The 25,582-nt window shown below is 43.2% G+C and overlaps 2 protein-coding genes across 2 annotated transcripts; one reads left to right on the forward strand and one right to left on the reverse strand.

Annotated features, from left to right (window-relative positions):
• The first annotated feature begins 1,994 nt into the window (after nt 1–1,994).
• Nucleotides 1,995–11,007, forward strand: TMEM238 (transmembrane protein 238). Its single transcript, XM_034419874.3, has 2 exons — nt 1,995–2,587; nt 10,391–11,007. The coding sequence occupies exon 1, from the start codon at nt 2,100–2,102 to the stop codon at nt 2,583–2,585; it is 486 nt and encodes a 161-aa protein (XP_034275765.1). The 5' UTR covers nt 1,995–2,099; the 3' UTR covers nt 2,586–2,587; nt 10,391–11,007.
• A 326-nt stretch (nt 11,008–11,333) lies between these two features.
• On the reverse strand, nt 11,334–22,233 carry LOC117666854 (uncharacterized). Its single transcript, XM_034419860.3, has 5 exons — nt 22,041–22,233; nt 21,871–21,900; nt 19,802–19,927; nt 13,624–13,705; nt 11,334–12,028 (listed from the first exon to the last, which is right to left on the reverse strand). The coding sequence occupies exons 1-5, from the start codon at nt 22,090–22,092 to the stop codon at nt 11,389–11,391; spliced, it is 930 nt and encodes a 309-aa protein (XP_034275751.2). The 5' UTR covers nt 22,093–22,233; the 3' UTR covers nt 11,334–11,388.
• Between the last annotated feature and the right edge of the window lie 3,349 nt (nt 22,234–25,582).

The following is a 25,582-nucleotide window of genomic DNA, read 5'->3' on the forward strand; positions in this document are numbered from 1 at the left end:
AGGGTGCCATCGGCTAGACAATGTCGGCTGGCAGCTCCCAGAGGTAGAGCTTTCTCTGTGGGCACGCCCACCCTTTGGAATCAACTCCCCCTGGGCTCCGGTTGGCCCCTGACCTTTGCACTTTCCGCCGCGAACTAAAGACATGGCTGTTTAAATCGCCCAGCCTGGACTGATGGGATTTGATTATTTTAAATGAGTTTTAACATACGTTTAATTTGTATTTTAATATGTTTTTATCTGGTTTGATTTTAATTGTTGTGAGCCACCCTGAGTCCTATGGAGATAAGGTGGCATACAAATCAAATTAAAAAAAAAAATCTGAGGGGCTGCCACAAAGAAGAGGGAGTCAGGCTATTCTCCAAAGCACCTGAGGGCAGGACAAGAAGCAATGGATGGAAACTAATCAAGGAGAGAAGCAACTTAGAACTAAGAAGAAATTCCTGACAGAACAATTAATCAGTGGAACAACTTGCCTCCAGAAGTTGTGAATGCTCCAACACTGGACGATTTTAAGAAGAGATTGGACAACCAACTATCTGAAATGGTATAGGGTTTCATGCCTGAGCAGGAGGTGGGACTAGAAGACCTCCAAGGTCCCTTCCAACTTTGTTACTCTATATCAGGGATGTCAAACTCGATTTCATTGAGGGCCATATCAGGGTTGTGTTTGACCTTGCGGGGGCCAGGGGGAGTCATGGCCAGAGTGTGTATGGCCAGCTCAACGTCACTCATGTTGGGGGAACCTGTGGTGGCCCAAGCACTCTGCCAGTGAAAATGGGCTCCCGAGCTCTGTTTCAGCTGCGACAGCCTCCTGCAACCTTCTGCCAGGGAAAACGGAGCTCCATTTTCGCTGGCAGAGACATTGCGGGCCAGTCCTTCGCTGTTTCCAGGGCAGCCCCATGGGCCAGATCTAAGCACTGCATGGGCCAGATTCGGCTCCCGGGCCATGAATTTGATACCCCTGCTCTATATTCTATGAAATAAACATAATAATGATAACTTTGCAAAAGTGGACTTCAAAATGTACTGCCGCACACCATCTGGCTCTTCACTCACCCTGAACCCTCTCAAATTCTTTTCACCTTCTTTCCTTGTACTTGGATGGCTGTCAGGTGAGTGTGTGAACGGATCCACAAGCAGCAGCCCTGAAAAACGTCAGTGGGTGAGATTCCTTTTATGGACAGCTCAGTGCAGTGATGGCTAATCTTTTTGCCATCGCATGCCAAAAGCGGGGAGACCACGGGGAGGTCATCCACACCCATAATTCAATGCACCCAGCCCCCGCTCGTGCGCATGCGTCCTCCTGCGCCCCACCCTTGCTTTTAGCATGCAATGGCATGGTGGGCCCAGTAGGCCCGTTTTTCATCCTCCCCAGGCTCCAGAGGCTTTCTAGGAGCCTGGGGACGGGGAAAATGGCCTCTCCCCCCCCTCCCGGAAGCCCTCCGGAGGCCGGAAACAGCTCATTTCCCAACTTCTGGTGAGACCAAAAGGCCCAAAAATCACCTGGCCGGTGCACGCATGTGCGCTGGAGCTGAGCTACGGCAATGTTTGTGCGCCCACTGATATGGCTCTATGTGCCACCTGTGGCATCCGTGCCATAGGTTCACCATCACGGGCTCAGTGTATTGTGAAGGGGGAGAACGGAGCATCCAAGTGTATCACTAGGAAAGGTGGATGGTGGGGGATTTTAGAAAAGAAAATACACAGCCGGAGACTTCCTGCTTTCTGCAAGGAAGTTAGTTGAACCAAAGACAGTGAATACCCAGTACTCTCCCAGCTGTGTGAGAAGGCAGATTTGGGTGGGGGGAGGAATGGGGGGGGTGTCTGAGGACCCGGCCTTTTGAGTTCCTTGGGAGAAATTTGAAGGAGGATGGTGAGCAAGTGGGAGCTTAACCAAGTTTCTTAGCTCTGAGGGTACAGGAGGGTTAATTAAACTGTTGGTCCCTCCCTTTCTGAAACTGGTTGAACCACTTTCTAGGTGCACTCACTGGGCACTCCTTCTTTCCACTCCCAGCCTGAATAGTTTGCCTTTCCCGCTGTTCTTTTTCCTCCACTTCCTTTCTTTCAGCTGGGTTTGCTGTAAATCTGCATACTGGTTTATGAGGGACCCCCTTTGCAGTTGCCAATTGCCGTTGCAACCTGTGCTTTGGGAGCCTTATTTTCCCCCCTCTTCAAGGGCTCCCCAACTCCTTTCAAGTAAGTGCACCTCATTCAGCAGCTCCAGTCCCATGGTCTCCTCTGGATTGAGCCGTTGCCGGCTGGCCCTTGCATTTGCGGTGTTCATGGACGCTGCAGGCACCGGGGCACTGCTGACCGGCATCTTTGCTAGACTGAGGCTGCGAGGCCGAGACTTTGGGGATCTATTAATCTACTCGGGTGCGGTGCTGGTGTTCCTGAGCCTGTTGGGTTGGATTATGTGGTACACGGGCAATATTGAGATCGCCCCTGAAGAGCTGGCAAGGGATTATCATGCCAAGAAAGGCACGCTGGCACGGCTGGCTAGGAAGATCTCACGGACCTGGTCGCGACGCCAAGGTGGTGGGCTGGCCATGAGGACTATTCCAACTAGCCGAGAAGCAGCTTAGAGGTAACATATGCTCTCTTTTCCTTACAAATCACATCAGGATTTTCATAACAGAGCAACCAACTCCTCTCTAAACTATGCTATACGTGCATCTGAATCCCTGGCTTTTATTCCTTTTATCAAAAATTGTGTGCTGATTTCTTCATATTAACTTCCATATGAAACCGTCTTATAGCAAGGTGCCCTGGGTTTATTTATAGTTCATTAGCAATCTTTTTAATTTTTTTTATTCAAGTATTAGACGATAAAATGCAAATAGAAACAAAATCCAAGAAAATTAAAAAGAGCTGCAGAAAGAAGTGAAAAAGAAAGAAAAAAAATAGCATCTTCCTAGTTTTCAATGCAGTGGAATACCAAAAAAGTTACAGCCTCAACCTTTTGCCATTTCTGTAACAGCAACATAATTTTAATTGTCAAAATCTAAAATTAGAGTTTCATTTTTTTTCAGCTTCAAATACAAAATCGAGAAATTGTTTCCAAATGGAAACAAAACTAGATAAATTCTCTTTAATTAGAATAGTCCGTGCCAACTCTGCCACTTTTACCATCTCTTGTTCCATTGTGGAATCATTTGCAATCCTAACAGTAATTGGGACTTTGGGAGTTCATAGTTAGCCCAGCTCCCATTCCTGTAATATAAACAGGTGCATTGTGTAATCTAGACTAATTTTCTTCTGGGCTTTATTTTTATCTAGTTTGTCATGTATATTAAGCAGCATTAAAAAGAATTACCTCGGCTGATTTTGTAGTCAATGCACAAATAGGGATTGCAATTTACCTTAGTGATTACAGGTACTCTACTTACAACAATTTGTTTAGTGACTTGTTCAAAGTTACAGCAGCAGTGAAAAGAGTGAGTTTTGACTATATCTCCCCCCTCCCCCCAAGATACAGAGGATTCCGGATCTGGGTACCTTCCATCGCGTGCTTAAGACGTTCCTATTCCATCAAGCTGGCCTGACCTAAACCTTTCCTCTTTTTAAATGGGAATTTTAAATTTGGTTTTAAATTATTGGGGTTTTAAAATGGTTCAGCCAAATTTATTTAATTTGTTTTATCTCCATTTTAAATTTTGTATTTATATGTTTTATTTTATGGCTGTTCACCGCCCTGAGTCCTTCGGGAGTAGGGCGGTATACAAATTTAATAAAATGAAATGAAATGAAATATTTTACAGGACCATTGCAGCATCCCCAAGGTCAGTGATCAAAATTCAGACCCTTGGCAACTGACCCATATTTATGATGGTTGCAATGTGCTAGGGTCATTTTGCAACCTTCTGACAAGCAAAGTCAATGGGGAAGACTGATTCTCTTAACATCCGTGTCACTAATTTAACAGCTGCAGTGATTTACTTAACAACCATGGCAAAAAATGTCATAAAATGGGGCAAAATTCACGTAATAAATGTCTTGCTTAGTAACAGAAATTTGGGGCTCAATTGTGGTTGTAAGTTGAGTAGTAGGGTGTCATTCACAGGGATAGGATTGGATGAATAGCATGACCAGCTACCATTTTTCTTTCCTTGCATGATTTTCTGTTGCTCTCCATCATCATCACGATATCTACTTTGTCACAGATTTCCACATCATGCCAGCATTTTGTGGAATTGCTGTGAAAGAGCTGGTTTCCATTAGTGTAAATAAAGCTGGATTGTGGATCTGACACTTATGAAATTTTTTTCTTTATCTTCCCCTGTACTTTTGTAATTTCCATATTCTTTCACCCTACCATGGTATTATCCTAGTTTCTCATTTATATGTTACCCTGTGGAAGACATTCTCCTTGTCCTTAGCCTGCAGAGCTAGAGGTAAATGGTAGCTACAGCCCAGCCCATCTACAAACCGTCATGCTGGGAAAGGCTGGGTTTAGAGAGACTGGGAAGTCCTCTGCTTTCAACATCTACTGCAAATGAAAGGTCAATGAAAATAATATCTTCTTCAAGTTAACCTTGATTACGGTTGATTTCAAAGATATCTTTTCCAAGGTCATCCAGGATGCTCCCAAGAAACAAATATATGACAGTAACCATATAATTGGAAAGAATCTGTCCAGCATTCAGTCAAATGCAATTCTTCTAGATGTGTTAATTAAGGTTGTCTTCCTGGTTTTCATGCAAAGGTGGTTTTTCAATGAACACAACATGTGTTCATTTGGCTAGCACAGCAATCTCTGCCAATGAGTCTATGCCAGGAACAAATACCTTTTTGACTTTTTGCCAAACTGCTGCTGTGAAGAGCTGGGTGGTGCCCACTAGTGTGATACAATATTGGAAGGGAATCATTAGAATAACAGATTTAAAAAAGCAAACATTTGCACAAGTCATTATATGCCAAAAAGTATACTAAAAAACAATGTATATATAACTTGAGTTCATACAACACGTGATGTTGGTTTGCTAACCAAAGGGTATTAAATTATTATGTGATTTGATTGATTTTGGTGAAATGGTGTAGAGTCTTCTGCTTGGGCAGGGAGTTGGACTAGATGACCTACAAGGTCCCTTCCGACTCTGTTATTCTGTTATTTTGCTATGATATAAATATAGCCCCTAATAGAATGCATCATATAGCTGACTTAGTTTATTGAAAGATAGCTTCTCTCACATCTTTTTAATGGTTGTTCATTATAGACTAGACTTACGGTAGACAGGTATTAATCTAGCCAACAGAGGATTATGCTTTCCGAAGAAAACTCATGGCCAGCTTTTTGCAGCCATTACATAATAGTAAGGAGTACCATATCAGGACTACAATAATGAAGATGATCTCTAGATGGCAGCAAAGAGCAACCGTTTTCTCTATTTCTCTGTTCATCTATTAGTCATCTGGAATTTTTATAGTCCGAATATGATACTATAGGTAATCCTCATTTAGCAATCACAATTGGGACTGGCAAATTGATCATTAAACAAAGTGGTCACTAAGTGAAACTGCAACTATGCTTAGTGGCTTTATTTCAGCTTTCCTTTGCTTTAGAGACATGTGAAGGTTGTAAATGTGAGTACAAGTAGTCCTCTATTTATGACCGCAACTGAGCCCAAAATTTCAGTTGTTAAGTGAGACATTTGTTCAGTGAGTTTTGCCCCATTTTATGACTTTTCTTGCCTCATTTGTTAAGTGAACCATTGCAGTTGATAAATTAGTAACCTGGTTGTTAATCTGACTTCTCCATTGACTTTGCTTGTCAGAAAGTCGCAAAAGGTGATCACATGACCTTGGGACACAGCAACAGTCATAAATATGAACCCTTTGACAAGCCTCTGAATTTTGATCACATGATCATGGGGATACTGCAAAGGTCATAGTTGAAAAATGGTCATAGGTCACTTTTTTCAGTGCCATTGTAACTTTGAACAGTCACTAAATGAATTGTTGTAAATCAAGGACTACCTGCATTTGTCATAAAATTACTTTTTCACCTTCTTGGTAGCTGCGAATGGACAATAATTGAGGCAGTGCTACATAAGGATTACTTGTAACCCTTTACCTGTAAAAATAAAATGAAATAAATAAAATAAAAGAATGAAATGAAATAATAAAGTAAAATAAAATAAAACAGAACACTAACCCTAAATTCAAAATGAAATAAAATACTAACCAATTGGCAATGACTACTAACTGACTAAATACCCTGTTTCCCCCAAAATAAGACATCCCCTGATAATAAGCCCAATCTTTGGGCTTTTGAGTACATGGCAATAAGGCCAAGCACTTATTTCAGGGTTCAAAAAAATATAAGACAGGGTCTTATTTTCAGGGAAACATGGTAGCATGAATCACATATCAACAAGATCCTAATGTTGTGTGTTTGTATGGGTGTTTGTGTATATGGGTGTTTGTATTTACATATACATATACTATAGATACATAAACATATACATTTTATATATATATAGTATTTATCAAGACACATGTTGGACCCACATGTTGATCTACCCCAACATGTGGGAGTAGGCATTCTGCTCCCTTTCGCCTTTCAGCTCCAATCCAGGAGCCCTCAAGCAGTCGCATTCACGACAAACAATTTTATACCAAATTTATCAGCAAAATATCAATTTATCAGCAAAATATCGATTTGATGTATATGTATGTGTGTGTGTGTGTGTGTGTGTGTGTAGGTCTTTGGTTATTCGGGTTTTCTCCCGTGTAAAATTTTACGGGGAGAAAATATACATACATACATACATACATACATACATACATACATACATACATATATATATATATATATATATATATATATATGTATATATATATAATTTTGCCAACTCTTGTTACTGGAATAGAACTCTGGGTTTTATACAGATGAAGATTCCTAAATATGTATATCCCACTATCTATCACCATCACTTCACTGTGTATAGAGTGTTTTCAAAGCTTTGCCCTTCAACCTGAGACACTTCTGACCATATTCCTCCATTCTTAGGATTGCCAGTCAGGTTTCCTGGTCACAACTACATGCACTGGGTTTTTCTCATTCCCAAGAAACATTCTGTGGAAAGCAGAGGTGGGATTCACTTACCTTCCCTACCAGTTTGCAAATGTGAGCGTGCACGCTTGCTTCGCTCACACGCACCTCCTCTGTGCATGGACACAGCCTTCCACACATGTGCAGTGCTTGCACATTACATCCGGGTGGGTGGGCGGAGCATCCAACAGTCGCTACTACCGGTTCTCCTGAACCGGACAGAACCGGCTGAATCCCACCATTGGTGGAAAGAGAGAGGTTTGGATAACTGATGCATAGATCATAGGAGTCCAAAGTAGACAGTCTTGCTTCTGTGGGCTCCTTGGTGCTCTCTGAGCTTGGTTGTTTACTTGCAAACATTTCATTACCCAACTAGGTAACATCATCATGAAGGTTAATGAAACATCTGCAAGAAAACAACCAAGCTCAGAGATCATCAGGGACCCCACAGTTCAACTCTGAGCTTCAAATATTCTCTTCTATCAGTCTTACTTCTCTTTGACCTCATATCCAGAGCATAAACACTGTGGAATGTACTGTATGTACCATGTCCTCGTTCTTTTTATAGGCAATCCACAATAAAAGGCAAGTGGGGAGGAGATGAAGGCGTAGAAAGTAAAAGCTGTTCTCACAGCAGAAGTGAGAATGAAACTGTGGACTTCCTGTTCCATGGTTCATATGTTAGAGGTTCAATTGGCCACAGCTGCAGTGAACAATCCACCTCATTTTAAGATAGAAGGAAGGCTAATATCTTTCTTCCTTGCAAAAAGAGGATCCTTTAGAAATGCAGTTCAAATCACATACTATACAGCAGTGGTGAAATCAATTTTTTTTTACTACCGGTTCTGTGGGTGTGGCTTAGTGGGCATGGTGTGGCTTGGTGGTGTGGCTTGGTGCCTGCAGCATGGGAAGGATACTGCAAAATCTCCATTCCCACCCCACTCCAGGGGAAGGATACTGCAAAAACTCAATTCCCTCCCCACTCCTGGGGCAAGGATATTGCAAAATCTCCATTCCCACCCCACTCCAGGGGGAGGATACTGCAAAATCTCCATTCCCACCCCACTCCAGGGGAAGGATACTGCAAAAACTCAATTCCCTCCCCCCTCCTGGGGAAGGATATTGCAAAATCTCCATTCCCACCCCACTCTGGGGCCAGCCAGAGGTGGTATTTGCCGATTCTCCGAACTGCTCAAAATTTCCGCTACCAGTTCTCCAGAACCTGTCAGAACCAGCTGGATTTTGTTCCTGCTATACAGGTAATCCTCGATTTACAACCACAATTGAACCCAAAATTTCAATGTTGCTAAATGAGATGTCTGTTAGGTGAGTTTTGCCCCATTTAACAACCTTTCTTGCCATCATTGTTAAGTGAATCATTGCAGTTGTTAAATTAGTGACACGGTGGTTAATTGAATCTGGCTTTCCCCCATTGACTTTGTTTGTCAGAAGATTATAAAAGGGGATCACATGAGCTCGGAAAATTGCAACCATCATAAATATGAGTCAGTTGACAAGCTTCTGAATTTTGATCATGCGACCATGAGGATGTTGCAACGGTCTTAAGTGCAAAAAAACCCAGTCATAAGTCACTTTTTTCAATGCCGTTATGATTCAATCGGTCACTAAATGAGCTGTTGTTAAGTTTAGGACTACCCTGTTTTCCCGAAAATAAGAAATCCCCTGATAATAAGACCAATCGGGCTTTTGAGCGCATGCGCTAAAATAAACCTCCCCCCAAAAATAACCCCTCCCCAAAAATATTTAAACACAGAGCTGGAAATCAGGTAAGACAGCAAGAGGAGCCCCATCTTGCTCCACAGACCCCAAAATAATAAGATCTCCCCCAAAATAAGGCCAAGCGCTTATTTCGGGGTTCAAAAAAATATAAGACAGGGTCTTATTTTCAGGGAAACACAGTACGTGTAATCGAGAAGGCGGGGGACAATTGTGGATGAACTTCTTCATGGCTTCTGCTTCCTTAAACCAAAGTCCGTTCTTTGCCTTCCCTTGAAACAAAGGACTGATCTCAGACTCTCCAATTTTTTATTTTTTATTTTTCTAGGTGTCCTACTGGACCGGATAAAGGTCCTATATGATTAAGCAGTCTCTTTCCTGCAGTGGCCTAGAAGCTGCTTTTAGAGCTCAGGCCTCCCTGTTATTACTTCCCTCACTGACTGCGTTAGTTTATCTTTCAGCATCCTCATTAAACTTTTAATGCCACATATTCGGAGCAGGCCACAGATATCATTTTTCATGTCTGGATGAAACCGGAGACTTCCTCCTGTTGCTCTGCCTTGGATGGCCTTGGCTTGCAAATACAGTCTCCTATGCTACATCTACATCAGGGATCCCCAACCCCACAACTGGGCCGCGGCCTATTCGAAACCGGAGTGTACAAGCAGCTGGGCAGGGCATGTGCAGCTTGACCTGCACGAGCGGTGGGCTGGTTCCCTTCTTCCCCACACTGCTGGGCCACCAAGCCATAAAATTTGGGGACCACTGATCTACATCATTGGTTGAATACAACACAACCATCAACCATCACATGACTTTAAAAAGTTTGGGAAGGCCAACCTTGGGAGAGGCCAATCTCTCTGCCTGGCCAAATGATCTCCCCGGAGGCTACTTGGGGCCTCTTTTAGTAAGTTCTGGTGACTGTGTGCATTTTCCCTCCCTCCCTCTCTCTCTCTCTCTCACAAACACACTCACTCACATGATTGAATTTCGGGCACTTAGCAACCAGCTTGCATTCATAGTCAGTTGCAGTGTCCCGTGGTCACAAAAGACTGCGAGTTCTCCAGTTGTTTTATGGGTGTTCGACATTTATTTCCGACTTCCGGCAAAAATGCCGATTGCAGAAAGCAGGTTTGCTTAACAATTGCTGTGTTCACTTAACAACCACGGTGTTCGCTCAACCACAGGAAAAAAAGGTGCAAAATAAAACCAGGCACAGTCACATGGTGACCTGCTTAACGACTGCCATGACTGACAACTGTAATTCTGGTCTTAATTACAGTCGTATGTTGAGTGGTATCGGTAACATTTCCAGCATTTCCCAGAACAAAATCATTTATCTAGACCTATCGATATATTATATCACCTGAATTCTGGGTCTTTTCCATTCTTTCCATGAGAAACCGATGTGGGTATCTTCTGAACAAAATTTGTCCCTTAAATAGATCATCTCTTAAGCTCAGGGCTTGAAAATTATTGACTCTTTTTCCTCTCTTATCCAAACCTACTCATTATTCCCTTTATTCATGGTAGATGAATATTTGTAAAAAGCTTGTGATTAACTCGGTTTTTTTTTTTGTTTTTGTGCTCTACCTGCAGGATGGATTTAGCTGGACATTCTTCTAAAACTGGACCTCACTGAGAAAAGCATGTGACTCTTCATTCAATACCCTGGAACTCCTGCCCATATCCACATAGTATCTTGTGATATTATTGCTGTACAGTACTGGGTGAATTTTGCTTTCTTTATGTTTATAAATATATAAATATTTAGAGAGAGTGTATACATATATATATATTTAAAGAACCAGGTGTGGTATTATTATTACTTTTCCTTTTACTACCACAGGTAGTCCTCAACTTACGACCACAATTGATCCCAAAATTTCTGTTGTTAAGAGAGACATTTGTCAAGTGAGTTTTGGGAATCACTGCAGTTCTTAAGTGAATCTGGCTTCCCCATTGACTTTGCTTGTCAGAAAATCGCAAAAGGTGATCACATGACCCGGGGACACGGCAATGGTCATAAATATGAACCACTTGTTAAGCATATGGATTTTGATCACGTGATCATGGGGATGCTTCAAAGGTCGTAACTGTGAAAAGCGGTCTTAAGTCACATTTTTTCAGTGCCGTTATAACTTTGAACAGTCACTAAACGAACTGCTGTAAATCAAGGACTACTACTGTAATACTACCATTACTATTCTAAATCCAACCAGTTTCCATTCTTTTTTTAGCCTACTTTCTCATCCTTTCTTGGTTCATATGAGTCTAAAAAACGTCCTGTCCCCTTGAGATTTGTGACGGCAACTTTCTACACATGGGAACGAATAACGATTTTGGGAATAACTTTTTATCTCTAAGCTTTGAAACCAGACAAGCCGTAAGGTAGAAAGTGAGAAGAATACCTGGGGCAGGTTTGAGAGAGGGAGAGCTGAGCAGGGAGAGAGATTCCTGAGCCCTGCGGAAAGGCATGAATTCTTCTGGGGTGCTCATAGATTTAGGTACCCTGACTCAATCAATCAACGTGACAGAAAGAAAACTATACTCTTTTATTGGTGACCATAAATGCGTCAGGAGATTCCAAAATCACGCTAGGGAGGGGGCGGGGGCGGCGGTGGGGCTGGAGGAGGGGCCGGGGGAGGGGCTGGGGGAGGGGCTCCTGGTGGAGCAGGTGGACCACCAGGTGGTGGAGCAGGTGGTGGAGCAGGTGGAGGTTCTCCAGGTGGTGGTGGTGGTGGCGGCGGCGGTGGTGGCGGAGGAGGAGCTCCTGGTTCACCGGGTGGTGGTGCTGGTGGTGCCGGTCCTCCAGGTGGTGCTGGCGGTGGGGGTGGTGCTCCTTCTGGAGGTGGTGGGGGTGGGGGTGGCGGTGGGGGTGGCGGTGGCGGTGGCGGTGGGGGTGGGGGTGGTGCTGCTTCTGGCGGTGGTGGTGCTGGAGGTGGGGGCTCCGAAGGTGGCGGGGGTCCACCTGCAGGTTCTGGCTTCGGTGGAGACTCTTCCGCTAGTTTAATTGGTTCAGGACTGGTTTCAGAGCCAAGCTCCGGACTCCACTGTTGTCCTCCTCCTGGCTCGGGTGAATAGCTTCCTTGGGCCCAGGAATCGAGTAGCTCGTGTCCCTTGTAGTCGTCAGCTTCGCTTTCCTCATCTAAGAGCTTGACTAAGTAATCGGCCATTTCGCTCCCGCCTCGTGACGTCCGAGATGCTTTTTCCTTCTTCTGCAACTCTTTAAATCTCCTGTGTGGGAAAGAACAACATCAGAATCGGGGACGGGAAGTAAAAGATGTGCCTGTGTGCATTTTATTTACAGATCTTTCACATCCTGGACATAAACTGTTTCAACTCCTACCCTCAAAACGATGCTATAGAGCACTGCACACCCAAACAATTAGACACAAGAACAGTTTTTTCCCCAAATGCCATCACTCTGCTAAACAAATAATTCCCTCAACACTGTCAAATGATTCACTAAGGCTGCATTTCTATTACTATTAGTCTTCTCATCGTTCCTATCACCCATCTCCTCCCACTTATGACTGCATGAGTGTAACTTTGTTGCTTGTATCCTTACAATTTATATTGATATTGTTTCCTGATTGCTTATTGTACCCTATGACTATCGTTAAGTGTTGTACTTTATGATTCTTGATGAATGTATCTTGTCTTCTTATGTACAAATTCCTTCTTATGCAAATTCCTTGTGTGTCCAATCACACTTGGCCAATAAAAAATTATATTCTGTTTTGTTTTGTTTTGTTTTGTTTTGTTTTGTTTTGTTTTGTTTTGTTTTGTTCTGTTCTGTTCTATTCTATTTCTTGCAACAACTTTCAGCTGTTACGGAAAGGAAGGATTTCAACACAGAACAAGGTTACAAGGTTACAATCTCTTGGCTGTGAGTTCTAGAACTGCCTTAGGAATGAAAGCCAGCTGGGGATTTTGGGCTGATCACTAGGAGATTTTAGTTCTAGTGAGTCCTATCTTAGGCATGAAAACCAACAAGGCACTTTGGGCCAATCACCAGGAGACAGTGAGTTCTACTCCCACTTTAGGCATGAAAGCTAGCTTTTGTCTTCTACAGGGAGCATTTTCCACACCTCCTATTATTTGATTCCAACAGAAAAGCTGTAATATGGATAGTTTTCTAGATATGATCTGAAAATATGGGAGCCACCAAACCCCCCAAAAAGTGCAGAATGCAGTTGCTGCCTACTGGATGCTCAACTCCCACAAATCTCAGAATTGAGCAAAAAAAAAGAGTATAGTACGTACAGGTAATCCTCTACTTATGATTGGAATTGAGTCCGGAATTATAGTTGTAAATTGTGCTGGTCATTAAGTGAGACCAGCCTGATTTATTTTTTTTGCAGCAGTTGTTACGCAAATCACCACGGTTATTAAATGAATTTGCAATCATTACCCAACTGCTGCAGTCATTGAGCGAATCCACTGTCCCATTGTTTTTGACAGTTTCTGACAAAAAGACCCATAGATCCCAGTCATATGACCACAGGATGCTGCAAACAGTCATAAATGCTGACGTATCGTCAAGCACCCAAAATGCAAACATGGGCGATAAGGAGATATTAAAATTTCAAATCTGTACCTTATTATTATTTTTTTTTGTGCTCGATCGTAATTTGAATGGTCACTAAATGACCGGTTGTAAATTGAGGACTACCTATTTCTGCTCAGGGTCCTGATGTTTTGATGACTAAAACCCCAAAGAATGAATCAACAAGTTATGCCAATCAATGCTGAAAACTGCCTCCCCATAATGTCCTACAACACAATATGGTAGCCAGGTTCTACAAGTACAAGGACCAAAAACCTACCAGGAGAAAAAGATACACAAGAGGATGGTGAGAGTAACAAGGATTCCTCCAAGAATGCCTGCATTGCGCCGTTGTTTGTCAACTGCAAGGGGAAAAAAACAACAACAGATGTTGCTCAGGCTGAGATGTGAGGTCAGAAGGTGTCAAATTGTAGGAACTTTTTGCAAAGCTCTGGTTTCCCTACCCCTTGATAATGGTTGTGGCAGTGTGATCAGCAATATGCAATTGTATGCAGGACTGGGGCACCTGCTGAGTTGTGCAACTGAAGACGGCAGTCCCCACGTTACGATTTTTAATGTCCTACGGTGTCATTGAATGAACCCATGGGGGGAACTTTGTGGGATATTGGGGACAGCCTGGGGGGTCTTCCTCGGCTTAAAATGACTGCTTAGAGAGCTGGTGGCAACTAGCCCGAAGAATCTTTGCGTGGGTCCATCTTATGTACCTATTGCACCCATTCCTAGAATAGGAGGCCCTTCAGACTGTCAGTTGTGCCCTCCTCACCTCACAATCAGGAGTATTGCAAAATGGTCTACTGGGGCTGCATCTGAAGACCATCCAGAAGTGACAACTCGTCAAAAGACATGCAGTAGCACAAGCAGTAATGGATGTGCCTCCATATGTCCATGTGCCATTACTGCTCTGTCACTTCCCTGGTTTGCCAGATGGCTTCTGGGTGCAGTTCAAAAGTGCTGGTTTTCACCTATAAAATTCTTTATGGAATATGGCTATTTGAGGTATCACCTGTAAATGGGGTGGGTTGGAGGAATGCTGCATCCCCTAAATTAAGCAGTGTTGTCTAGTGGGATCCCATTTTGTCTAGTGGGATCTCATCATTCCTATCACCCATCTCCTCCCACCTATGACTGTATGACTGTAACTGGTTGCTGTATCCTTAACGATTTATATACTGATTGTTTCCTAGTATGATTTAATTGCTTATTTGTACCCTATGACTATCATTAAGTGTTGTACCTTATGATTTTTTACGAATATATCTTTTCTTTTTATGTACACTGAGAGCATATGCACGAAAGACAAATTCCTTGTGTGTCCAATCACACTTGGCCAATAAAGAATTCTATTCTATTCTATTCTATAAGTGTACCTTCTCCATCACGACATCTGTCTGAAAAAGCATCTCACCAACTATTCAGGTGGACAACTATTTTTCTGGAATGGTATAGGATCTCCTGCTTCAGCACGGGGTTGGATTAGAAGATCCCTTCCAACCAGTGGTGGGATTCAGACAGTTCGCACCACTTCGGGAGAACTGGTTGTTAACTTTCTGAGCTGTTTGGTGAACTGGTTGTTGGAAGAAATCATTAGGGCAGAGAACTGGTTGTTAAATTATTTGAATCCCACCACTGCTTCCAACCCTATTATTCTATGTTCTATGTGGCTTGAACTCTACAAGAATTACATAAGATTTTGAAAATCTGGCTTTGCTCCAGGCCTAAAATGGATTCCTTAGAATGTTTGTTGTTATTTGTTTGTTTATACATCTCTTTTTCAATTGTTTGGTTTTGGTTCCCCCCCACCCCACCCCTTTTGACTATGCAAAATGCCCAGTGTTATTTGGGAGTCAGGCAGCCTTCCAATCTAAATAAATAAATAAATGAACATTGGTTAATAGTCCACAATTTAGCACTTCCTGTAACACCTGGGAGAAAATACCATTGAAAGGAGAGGCAGGACAGCTATCCCCAGCAAGGCCTACATGGTCTTTGTCTGAGAACTCTAATTTATGGAAGAACTTATTTCATAGAGTATATATAGTACTTGGACATTATTTTCTCAGCTCCAGGATTCCTGTCCAGTTCAAAGGGTTGTAATGATAATATCTATCATGCTTCTCCTACTTTTTTTTTTTTCTGGCCAATCTCTGGACTGATTTTATTTTGTTCCGTATGTAATGCCTTTCAGCAATAACTTGTCGTGAGGTTTATAATTTAATGTGCACAACATTAAAAAAAAAAAAAGAATGCAAGATCAATGAAATACATGCAGCAGAATCCAGTGGAAAAACAGTATTATTTTCTGGAGTTGGGCTGATGGGGTTGTCTATGTCAACATTTTGTTTATCCCAAGAAAATGTGTAGAAAATAAGCATGTGAGGATGATGACTCCAACTTAATCTATGATATTCTCCCATCCCCAGATAACATGCCGTCATGCAATGTGAAGGGGTCCAGCCCACAAACCGCATTCAAATATTATTGACAGTTTTTTGGGGGTGGAGTGGGGGGTGCAGTCAAGCTTCTGTTGACTTCTGGCACCTGCCTGGACAAATTCCTGAAATTGTACTAGCAACATTTCAGAAGTGGTTTGCCATTGCCTCCTTCCAAGGCCAGAGAGAGAATGACTGGCCCAGGATCACCCAACTAGCTTTGTACCTAAGGTGCAGGAGTGAAATGCTCCCAGTTCAGACCGGATTGCCTGATCCGGTAGCGATGGTGGCGGGTGGTTCAGAGAACCGGTAGCAAAAATCCCTGCCCCCCCCCCATGCCCAGCTGAGCTGCGTGATCATCAGAGGCTTTTTTTTTTTTTTTTAAAGGGATCTTCGGCTGAAGAGGTTGTTAAAAAAATATTTTTAAAAGGTAAAAAAAAGCCTCTGACGATCACAGCTGAGCCGCATGATCGTCAGAGGCCTTTTTTTTAACTTTTAAATGCAATGCTTTTAAATGTTAAAAAAATATTGTGTGCCACAGCTGATCACCCCCACCTCGCGCGCTGTTCTACTTAATGCACGTCTCCTTTTGGCGTGCACTGTGTGCGCGCACCTCGCATTTGGTGCGTGGTGTGTACAGTGCATGCGCAGCCAGCAAACTGGTAGTGAATCGGTTCAGATTTCACCACTGCTAAGGTGGGACTAGAACTCTCAGTCTCCTGGTTTCTATCCTGATTGCCTTAACCACTACACCAAACAGGCCCTCATTGGCAGTACAAATAGACCTTAAAATAAGCTGCCTGAAATGCATTATCCTGCACTACCAACCCACATATAATAAATAGCAGAAGAGCGAGGCAATCTGGTCAAAGAGTATACAGCATTGTCAAACTCCACCCTGCTTTTTTTCTACTTTGTGAGAAGAATACCAGTCTATCAAGTCAGTGGAAAATTAAACTCCCCCAGTCTCAAGGGCAGTCTGTGTAATTTTGATTCTAGTTATCTCAGCAGTGGAAAAGCTAATCCTGAGCAATGTTAGTTAAACGATTTCCACCAGTATATCATTTGCTGGACAGTGCAGCTTCTAACTGCAAATAAAAATGTCCCTCATATTTAATGGTCAGCTAAAAATTAAAAAATTTCAGTTGGCAGCTTGTTTAGCTTTGTTTCTTCTTGAAAAGAAGAAATTTATTCTTGAAAAGAATAACCCCCAGTATGGATTGTTAGGGAATAATAGGGTTCCAGCCTAGCTTTTTCTGCAACATATATGTTTCCTTATGTGAAAAAGGCACTATTTGGGGAAAGCTTTAGATGTGAGGGTTCCTTCACCCCACTGATAAATGTAGTTATCAAACCACTTCTAGGTTTTCCTGTAGCATTTCAGTGTCCTTCCGAAACAAAGGAAGTTAAATGGAAGAGATATGAGTCCCTTAATTCTACAGCCTTACTGAACTATTTTAAGTTGGTCCAACGAACCTCTCTATTTCAAATGGACAGAAGGAATAACCATAGAGAGAAGGAATGGACAGAAGGAATAACCATGAGGAATATGAAGGAGAGACATAACAGTCAGATAAAAGAAACCATAAATAAAAGCCAGATAAAATAAAAGCCAAAGGTCAGATAAAAGAAACTTGAGTCCAGGGCCAATCTGTAACTCAAGGAAGCATTTTGGACAAGACCCAGTCCACTGACATGAAGATAAAGGAAGGGAGGAGGGAAGCTCATGTAGACTTTCAGAATTCCTATGAATTTATAATAAAAGTAGTATAAACATGCATAATTTTGGTTTCCTAATCTGATCTACCTTGGAGGAATGACACCTTGTTGTAATAGGGTCCACCATATCATATTCTGCATCTTCTTTGGAGAGCCACTGGGGCCTCCTCTAGGTAAAGGTAAAGGTTCCCCTCGCACATATGTGCTAGTCGATCCCGGCTCTAGAGGGCAGTGCTCATCTCCATTTCAAAGCCGAAGAGCCAGTGCTCTCTGAAGACATCTCCATGGTCATATGGCCGGCATGACTAAACGCCAAAGGCACACGGAACGCTGTTACCTTCCCACCAAAGGTGGTCCCTATTTTTTCTACTTGCATTTTTTACGTGCTTTCGAACTGCTAGGTTGGCAGAAGCTGAGACAAGCAACGGGAGCTCACCCAGTTATGCGGCACTAGGGATTTGAACCGCTGAACTGCCAACCTTTTGATCGACAAGCTCAGCATCTTAGCCGCTGAGCCACCACATTTTGCATATAGTTACCTCTAGGTATCTACATGCAAAACTGGGAACAGGATTGCTTCTAATGAATCCCAAGGAGCTTTACGGAGCAATGCCTAAGAAGCTTTATGGAGCAATCATTTCCACATTCATTCATATTCCTAGTCATGGCACATTCATATTTGGCAGAACGTGGTATGGATGAATCAGGGAAATATTTGTGTTCCTTATTGTCAATTATGTCACAGGCATTGACCAACTGGGACCTGTGACACTTAAACAGCCAGCGCTTCAAAAGCCTCTCCAAATCACAATGCTCCCACTTATTAAGAAAAACAGAAAATGTTTTCTCCAAGTACAATGTACCATTTATGTTTATAGAGCAGATGCAAACTGGTTTGGCTGTCATGCTATCTCCTAAGAAAATGACATTGCTTGGAAAGGGGAAAGCTGAGAAGACCCTTCCAACTGACAATCACCAATGTTTCAAAATTGCAACACCTATTTTAGAGATGTCTAACCTTGGTGACGCGGTGGCTCAGTAGCTAAGACACAGAGCTTGTCGATCAGAAGGTCAGCAGTTCAGCGGTTCGAATCCCTAGTGTCGCATAATAGAGTGAGCTCCCGTTACTTGTCCCAGCTTCTATCAACCTAGCAGTTCGAAAGCACGTAAAAAATGCAAGTAGAAAAATAGGGACCAGCTTTGGTGGGAAGATAACAGCGTTCCGTGTGCCTTTGGCGTTTAGTCATACTGGCCACATGACCACGGAGATGTTTTCGGACAGCGCTGGCTCGTTGGCTTTGAAACGGAGATGAGCACTGCCCCCTAGAGTCGGGAATGACTAGCACATATGTGTGAGGGGAACCTTTACCTTTATCTTAACCTTAGTGACTTTAAGATTTGTGGAGGTCAACTCCTAGATTCCCCAGCCAGTATGACTAAGTGGGGAATTAAACTCCACAGGTCTTAAAAGTTGGACATCTGACCTACCTTCTCAGCTAGTATATCTGAGAAGCCTCAACCCATTGGCAGGGCAGCTTGCTGGGGAAGGCTAACAAGGAACAAGCTACTAATCCAGTCTTTCTCCATCCTCCAGGCTAAGAGTTGTACTCTAAACACAGCTGGAAAGCATCCTTTGAGGAAAGCTTTTCAAGGTCTTTTGGACATTTCTTCAAACTACAACCTCCAGAATCCTTTGCTGGAAGTCACCTAAAGGTAAAGGTAAAGGTTCCCCTCGTACATATGTGCTAGTCGTTCCTGACTCTAGGAGGCAGTGCTCATCTCCGTTTCAAAGCCGAAGAGCCAGTGCTGTCCGAAGACGTCTCTGTGGTCATATGGCCGGCATGACTAAACACCAAAGGCGCACGGAATACTGTTCCTTCCCACCAAAGGTGGTCCCTATTTTTCTACTTGCATTTTTTACGTGCTTTCGAACTGCTAGGTTGGCAGAAGCTGAGACAAGCAATGGGAGCTCACCCCATTACGCAGTACTAGGGATTCGAACCACTGAACTGCCGACCTTTCGATTGACAAGCTCAGTATCTTAGCCACTGAGCCACCATGTCCCTATTGTCACCTAGATATGACATATTATATGTCATATGACATATGACATATAATCTACTAATTGTCACCTAGATATGACAATTAGTAGAAGTTTATAGTGAAAATACTCGCAAAGGGACATGGGAGAAAATGGCCTTCTTGAAACAGATTTGGTTCCTCAGAAAGAAAGTAACTAGACATGGGCATTAACAGGAGCAGCAATTTCTGGATTGTTCTTGGTTTTACCATCAAGAACGTGGAAGTAGCAGGAGTTATTCAGATAACAGCATCCTTTCAGTAAGCATTGGTGAGGGTAGAAAATCTCTGCTTCACCACCACAGAGTTTTTTCGATGTGGCGTCCAGTCGGCAGGCTAGAAGAAATGGAGAACATATCACCTAAGTATCTGTCTCATTTTGTTCTTCCCTCTTGCCAACACTAACACAAAGACATAACTCAGCACAGTTGTGGTATCTAACATTATGGCTTCACATGTTGTGTTGACGTAAAGACCATGAGGGAAGACTCACTATGCCTTGCTGGGAATTTCCCAGAGGCATTTAACCAGACATTCTTGAAAACTGACCAAATCATAATATTAATCAATCAAATAGGGAAATAATTTTTTAATGAACTTTTGTACTTATTTCTGGATGCAAACCACCCAAAAGCAAGTAGAGCGGAGCTGAATGTGCCTGTTAACTGTAAACAAAAAAAAGCTTAATTGGAGCTAAAGGTGACAGGCAGCCATATTTAACTATAAGAAGGCCTCTTTAATGATAAAGCAAAATGTCAGATGATGGAATGGCAGCTTTCTACATTATAAGGTCCATGCAAGTAAAGAGTCCTAAACTACATCTTCACCTGCCTTACTTTGCTGCCCTCTTTTGTATTACATTAGTGGCCACATCATGTCCTTCCTGCAGTCCTCTCTTTAAGGCTGGCTAGTTCAAATCTAAGACAATTGGAAACTAATCAAGTAGAGAACCAATCTAAACTAAGGAGACGCTACCTGGGCCTCAGGGGTTGGAAACCCAGGGAGAAACAACTATTTTATCTCCAAACTCTACCCCTGCCTTCTCTAAACTGCGATAGTCGCTGATATGCTAGATTGATCACATGGCCCATCATGGCTTCAAGATATTTGAAAGTATCTAGTTGGGGAAGGCTTATCTGTAGTCCTGTGTTGCTTCTTAGAAGAATTGGGCATCACAGTTGAAAATACACTGAATACTCAAAATGAGAAATGGTCCTTTGATTTAGCAGCAAGGGAGGAATTTCCACGATGGGCCATCCCAGTGTTGTGGCCCGCCAGCGGCCTGCGTGGATCGTGGTTGATCCCGACGACGAGGAGGCTGATGTGGTGTCGCGCCAGCAGCCTGCGCTCGCGTCGGACATCGAGGAGGCTGAAGAGGATGTGGTGCCAGAGGCAGAGACTCAGCCCGGGCCTTCAGAACCTCCAGAGGCTCCTTCAAGTGGAGAGAGCGAAGTGGAGGAGCCTCTCCTCAATGCTCGAGCACGCAGAAGGCATGAGTGGTTACTCAGGAGGAGGAAGTCTCCTCGAGAGTAAGGCTTGAGGCTCAGTGGCCATTCCCTTAGCCTATTTAAGTCACACGCCGTTAGTAAGTTTCTTGCTAGAAACAACTTGTAATTATCATTAGAGCATTTTTGGAAAAGTCTTATCGTATCTTGCTTTCTGGACTGGCTGCCAATCTTTGCCGGACTTTGGTTTATTCTTGCTACTTAATAAATTTGATAAGGACCGTTGGTGTGTGTCAATATCCTCGGGAATCCGGAGCTGGGGCAGAACACCAGTCAGAATATTGCTTCTGTTTACATTTCACCATGGAAAGCTCTAAAGGAGCACTATTAAGGCCAGGACCACTTGATTTATCTCTAATTCCATTCCCTGAGTTTAACAGTAACAGAGTTAGAAGGGATCTTGGAGGTCATCTAGTCCAACCCGCTGCTCACGCAGGAGACTAGGGATTCGAAACTCCCACATTCAAGAACAATTCGAACCAAGGTACAAAGCTGAGTTTCCTCAAAGAATTATCTTTCTTTGCAACAAGACCAGGTACTGATGTTGATCCCAAAGCCGAGCCTACCGCCCAGACTACAGTGTATTCATGGTCAACATTACAGATGTCCCCCCAAAACAGCAATGTTGACACATGGGGCTGTGCTTCCTCTTGTTGCCTCCAGAGGGAGCACTCTGACCTTTTTGAATGCAGCCTTTGGGCTAAATGTTTTAAGGAGAGGGAAAAAATGAGCACAAATTGAAAAAGGAAATAATAAACGCTGGATTTTACTCACTGAGAGGCCTGAAGAAACTTCCATTAATACCTGGTGGGAGGAAAGGGCACAAAATCAGAAAGGAGGAGGAGGAGGAGGATAACGAGGAGGAGGAGGATGGGAGAGGCAGTCCCTTGCTGGTGTCCCCTCCCACTGCAATGCTTCTTGAAGCTGATTCCTTCTTCTCTTACCTTTCAAAACCAGCACTAGATAAATAAATAAAGCCAGGCTAGGCTGGCTCATATCTCTCTCCCTTTAGGGATGTCAGTTCCATGTGGGGCAGATGCCCACTGCAGGCTCCTCACAGGAACTGGGGAAAGATTGGTAAGCCGATCTTCAAATTGTGCAGTCCGGGTGGGCCTGGGGAGGAGGCTGGGCTGTGGCGTGGATGGTGTCAGAATCGCAGAGAAGTGTCATAGAACCTGGGGGTTCTAGAATGGTCACTTAGCAACCAGGCGCCTGGGCTCAGGGATTCAGGATCCAGAGCAGGCCAAACCCATTGTGAGAGGTAGAGATGGACTGCACTAGCAAGGGGGAATGGGATAAAAACTCATCCCCGCACCGATCTTGCTGCTTCCTCTCCACAGGCCATAAGGAAGGTTAGGTTACTCCAGGTCCCCTCACTGAGGATCATCGAGCATATTGATGAGCAGTTTCAACCTGGAGTTACAATGCTAATCTTTCCCAATCTTAACTGGAGTGGGGTGATGGTCTCTGGCCTTCTGATTTATGGCAACTTGTTCCCATGCTGAGTGGATGGATGCAAAGCTTTAAAACAGAGCAAAGAGACAGGTTTATGCTGCAGGGAACTTGCAAAGTACAAAAAAGAAAAGAAAAGAAAGAAAGGTGTGTGTGTGGGGGGGGGGAATAACAGGAAGAACAAGAAAACACGGATTTTGAGTGAGACGATGTTGTGGAGTCTTTTTTAAAAAAGGCAAAGTTGTGGTGAACTGCTGAAAAGTTCTGCTATTGCATTAGATACCCCTCCTGTCTTTCATCTGTTATTCCGGCTATTTTTAAGCACAGTTTTAGTGCTTTTTTAAAGCCCTGGAAGGTAGCATACCCTAGAACCGTGATGGCGAACCTATGGCACGCATGCCACCTGTGGCACGCAGAGCCGTATTGGTGGGCATGCGAGCGTTGCCCTTGGCTTAACTGCAGCACGCATGTGCAAGCTGGCCAGCTGATTTTCGGGCCTTTTAGGCCCACCGGAAGTGGGCTGTTTCCGGCTTCTGGAGGCCCTGGGGGGAGTGGGGAAGGCTGTTTTTGCCCTCCCCAGGCTCTTAGAAAGCCTTTGGAGCCTGGGGAGGGCGAAAAATGGGCCTACCTTGCCCATCACATGACAAAAGCGGTGGGAAGACTGAGGGATCACACGCGCATGCGTGGGGGGCAGGGTGCATTGAATTATGGGTGTGGGCACGCACACGCGCAACAACCCTGCACTCCCCCTGCTTTTGGCACGTGATGGCAAAAAGGTTAGCCATCACTGCCCTAGAATCTCTCAGGATGTGTGTTAGGTTAGAAGTTGATTGCTTTAGTCTGGAAAGATTCTGTCCATTCAGTGTATGCAAATAAAGGATTGGATTTCATTGGATTTTTTTTTGTATGTCGTCTCTGGGTTGGGATCTGACAAACCTGCAAAAAATAGTCCTGAAAATAGTTGATGGATAATGGAGGCGGGGGGGTGGGGGTGGCATGATAAAGCTGGTTCTGAGAGGTACTGGGGGCTGCGGGAGGGCTGGAGAGGAGGCCGATGGTATGAAGAAAGCTGGTGTTTTAGCAGCTGTATCTCGTCAATGGCTATTAATGATTCAGTGACATCTCTGCTCAGTGCTGAATGCTGGCATTTTTGTGCTTAGGACAGATCATAGACTTGAGAAATTTCAATTAGCCCAAGAGGGAAACAGAACTACAAATTTTGCAAGAAGAACCCACGGGTGTTCAAATTTGAGAAAATTATGCTACTACAAGTAGTCCTCGACTTACGACCACAACTGAGCCCCAAATTTCTGTTGTTAAGTGAGACGTTTGCTAAGTGAATTTTGTCCCATTTTACGACCTTTCTTGCCTCAGTTGGTAACTGAATCACTGCAGTTGATAAGTGAGTAACCCGGTTGTTAAGTGAAACTGGGTTCCCCATTCACTTGGCTTGTCAGGTCGCAAAAGCAGATCACATGACCCCGGGACACAACAATGGTCATAAATATGAACCAGTTGCCAAACAGCTGAATTTTTTTTATTATTACTGTTTTTATTGTTTTAATATCACAGATTCCATTTCTAAATTGAACAGTGTGCTTTCTAGGTAACAAAAGTGTTAACATTTAAATATTCTCATAATCATTATGCTCAGAGGTGGGATTAATTTACCTTCCCTACCGGTTTGCAAATATGAGCGCTTGCACATGCTCGCTTCACTCACTCGCAGCTCCTCTGCACATGCACATGGCCCTCTGTGCATGCACAGTGCTTGCGCATTACGTCCGGGCAAGTGGGGGAGCCTCCTGCAGTCACTGCTACCTGTTTGCCCGATCCAGAGAGAACTGGCTGAATCTCAGCACTGATTATGATCGTATCAACATACAAACATATGGTAGATATTATCAATCATTGTTATAAAGTATACTATCTTCCATATTAACATCAATTATATAAGCATCAAAATGTTTACTAATCAATTTTTCTTTCTCATATAATCCATATTTCACATAACGCCAGGTTAACGCTAAAAATTAAAGAAAAAGAAGATTCTGAATATTTTATGACATGGGAACTTTTTTATAAATGGTTAGTCGATAGGTACAGAGATCAGATGGCTGGGTTTATGCAAACAGCTGAATTTTGATCACATGATCATGGGGAAGCTGGAAAGATCATAACTGTGAAAAACAGTCATAAGTCACTTTTTTCAGTGCCATTGTAATTTTGATCGGTCACTAAACGAACTGTTGTAAGTCGAGCACTACCTGTACTCAAGGATCAGCAATGTTTTAACACTTTTCTATCCCATGGCCTAGAGAGGAGGTTGATGGTATGAGGAATGCTGATGCTTTAGCAGCTGTGTCTTCAATCTATGGGGCCTTATAAAGCATTAGACCACTGCTGGTCTTTGCATAGTATGCATAATTTTTTCAAGTTTGAACCCCCATGGGTTCTCCTTGCAAAATTTCTGGTTCTGTTTCCCTCTTTGGGCCAGCTGAAATTGCTCAGCTGGCCCAGATCTATAATCTGTCCTAAGCATAGAAAATGCGCATCACTCAGCACTGAGCAGAGACGTCATTGAGTCATTAATAGTCATTGAGTAGCATCATGGTTTAGCTTCGGAAGGGATCCTGAGTGGTCATTAGCATGCCATCCAGGAAACAGAAGATGTCCTGTCTTTGTACCTGGCTTCTGGTTATCTGGGTTTTATGATTCAAGGAATAAAGATGATTCGAGATGGGTCACTTTGTAATTCTGGATTGATTCAGCCAAAACAATTCTTGAGTCTTTGGGATTCATTCAGGTAGCCTGGAGTAAAATCCCCATTTGTGTGTTGTGGAAAAGATCAATGGGATCTCCTCTGTATAATGAAAGTACCTGGACAGATGTTGCCAGAAAGGAAGAAGAGGGGATTATAAGAAGCTCTTGGATTATTTATATACAGACCCTGAGTTGAAGGCCTGTCACAGGGTGTGTAGAAATTGCCTGAAAACAGAACATTTAATTCCCCTAAATCATAGTAAAATGAAAA

This window comes from Pantherophis guttatus, chromosome 4, assembly GCF_059756535.1.
Source record: "Pantherophis guttatus breed Tessera chromosome 4, ASM5975653v1, whole genome shotgun sequence".
Lineage (NCBI taxonomy): Eukaryota > Metazoa > Chordata > Lepidosauria > Squamata > Colubridae > Pantherophis > Pantherophis guttatus.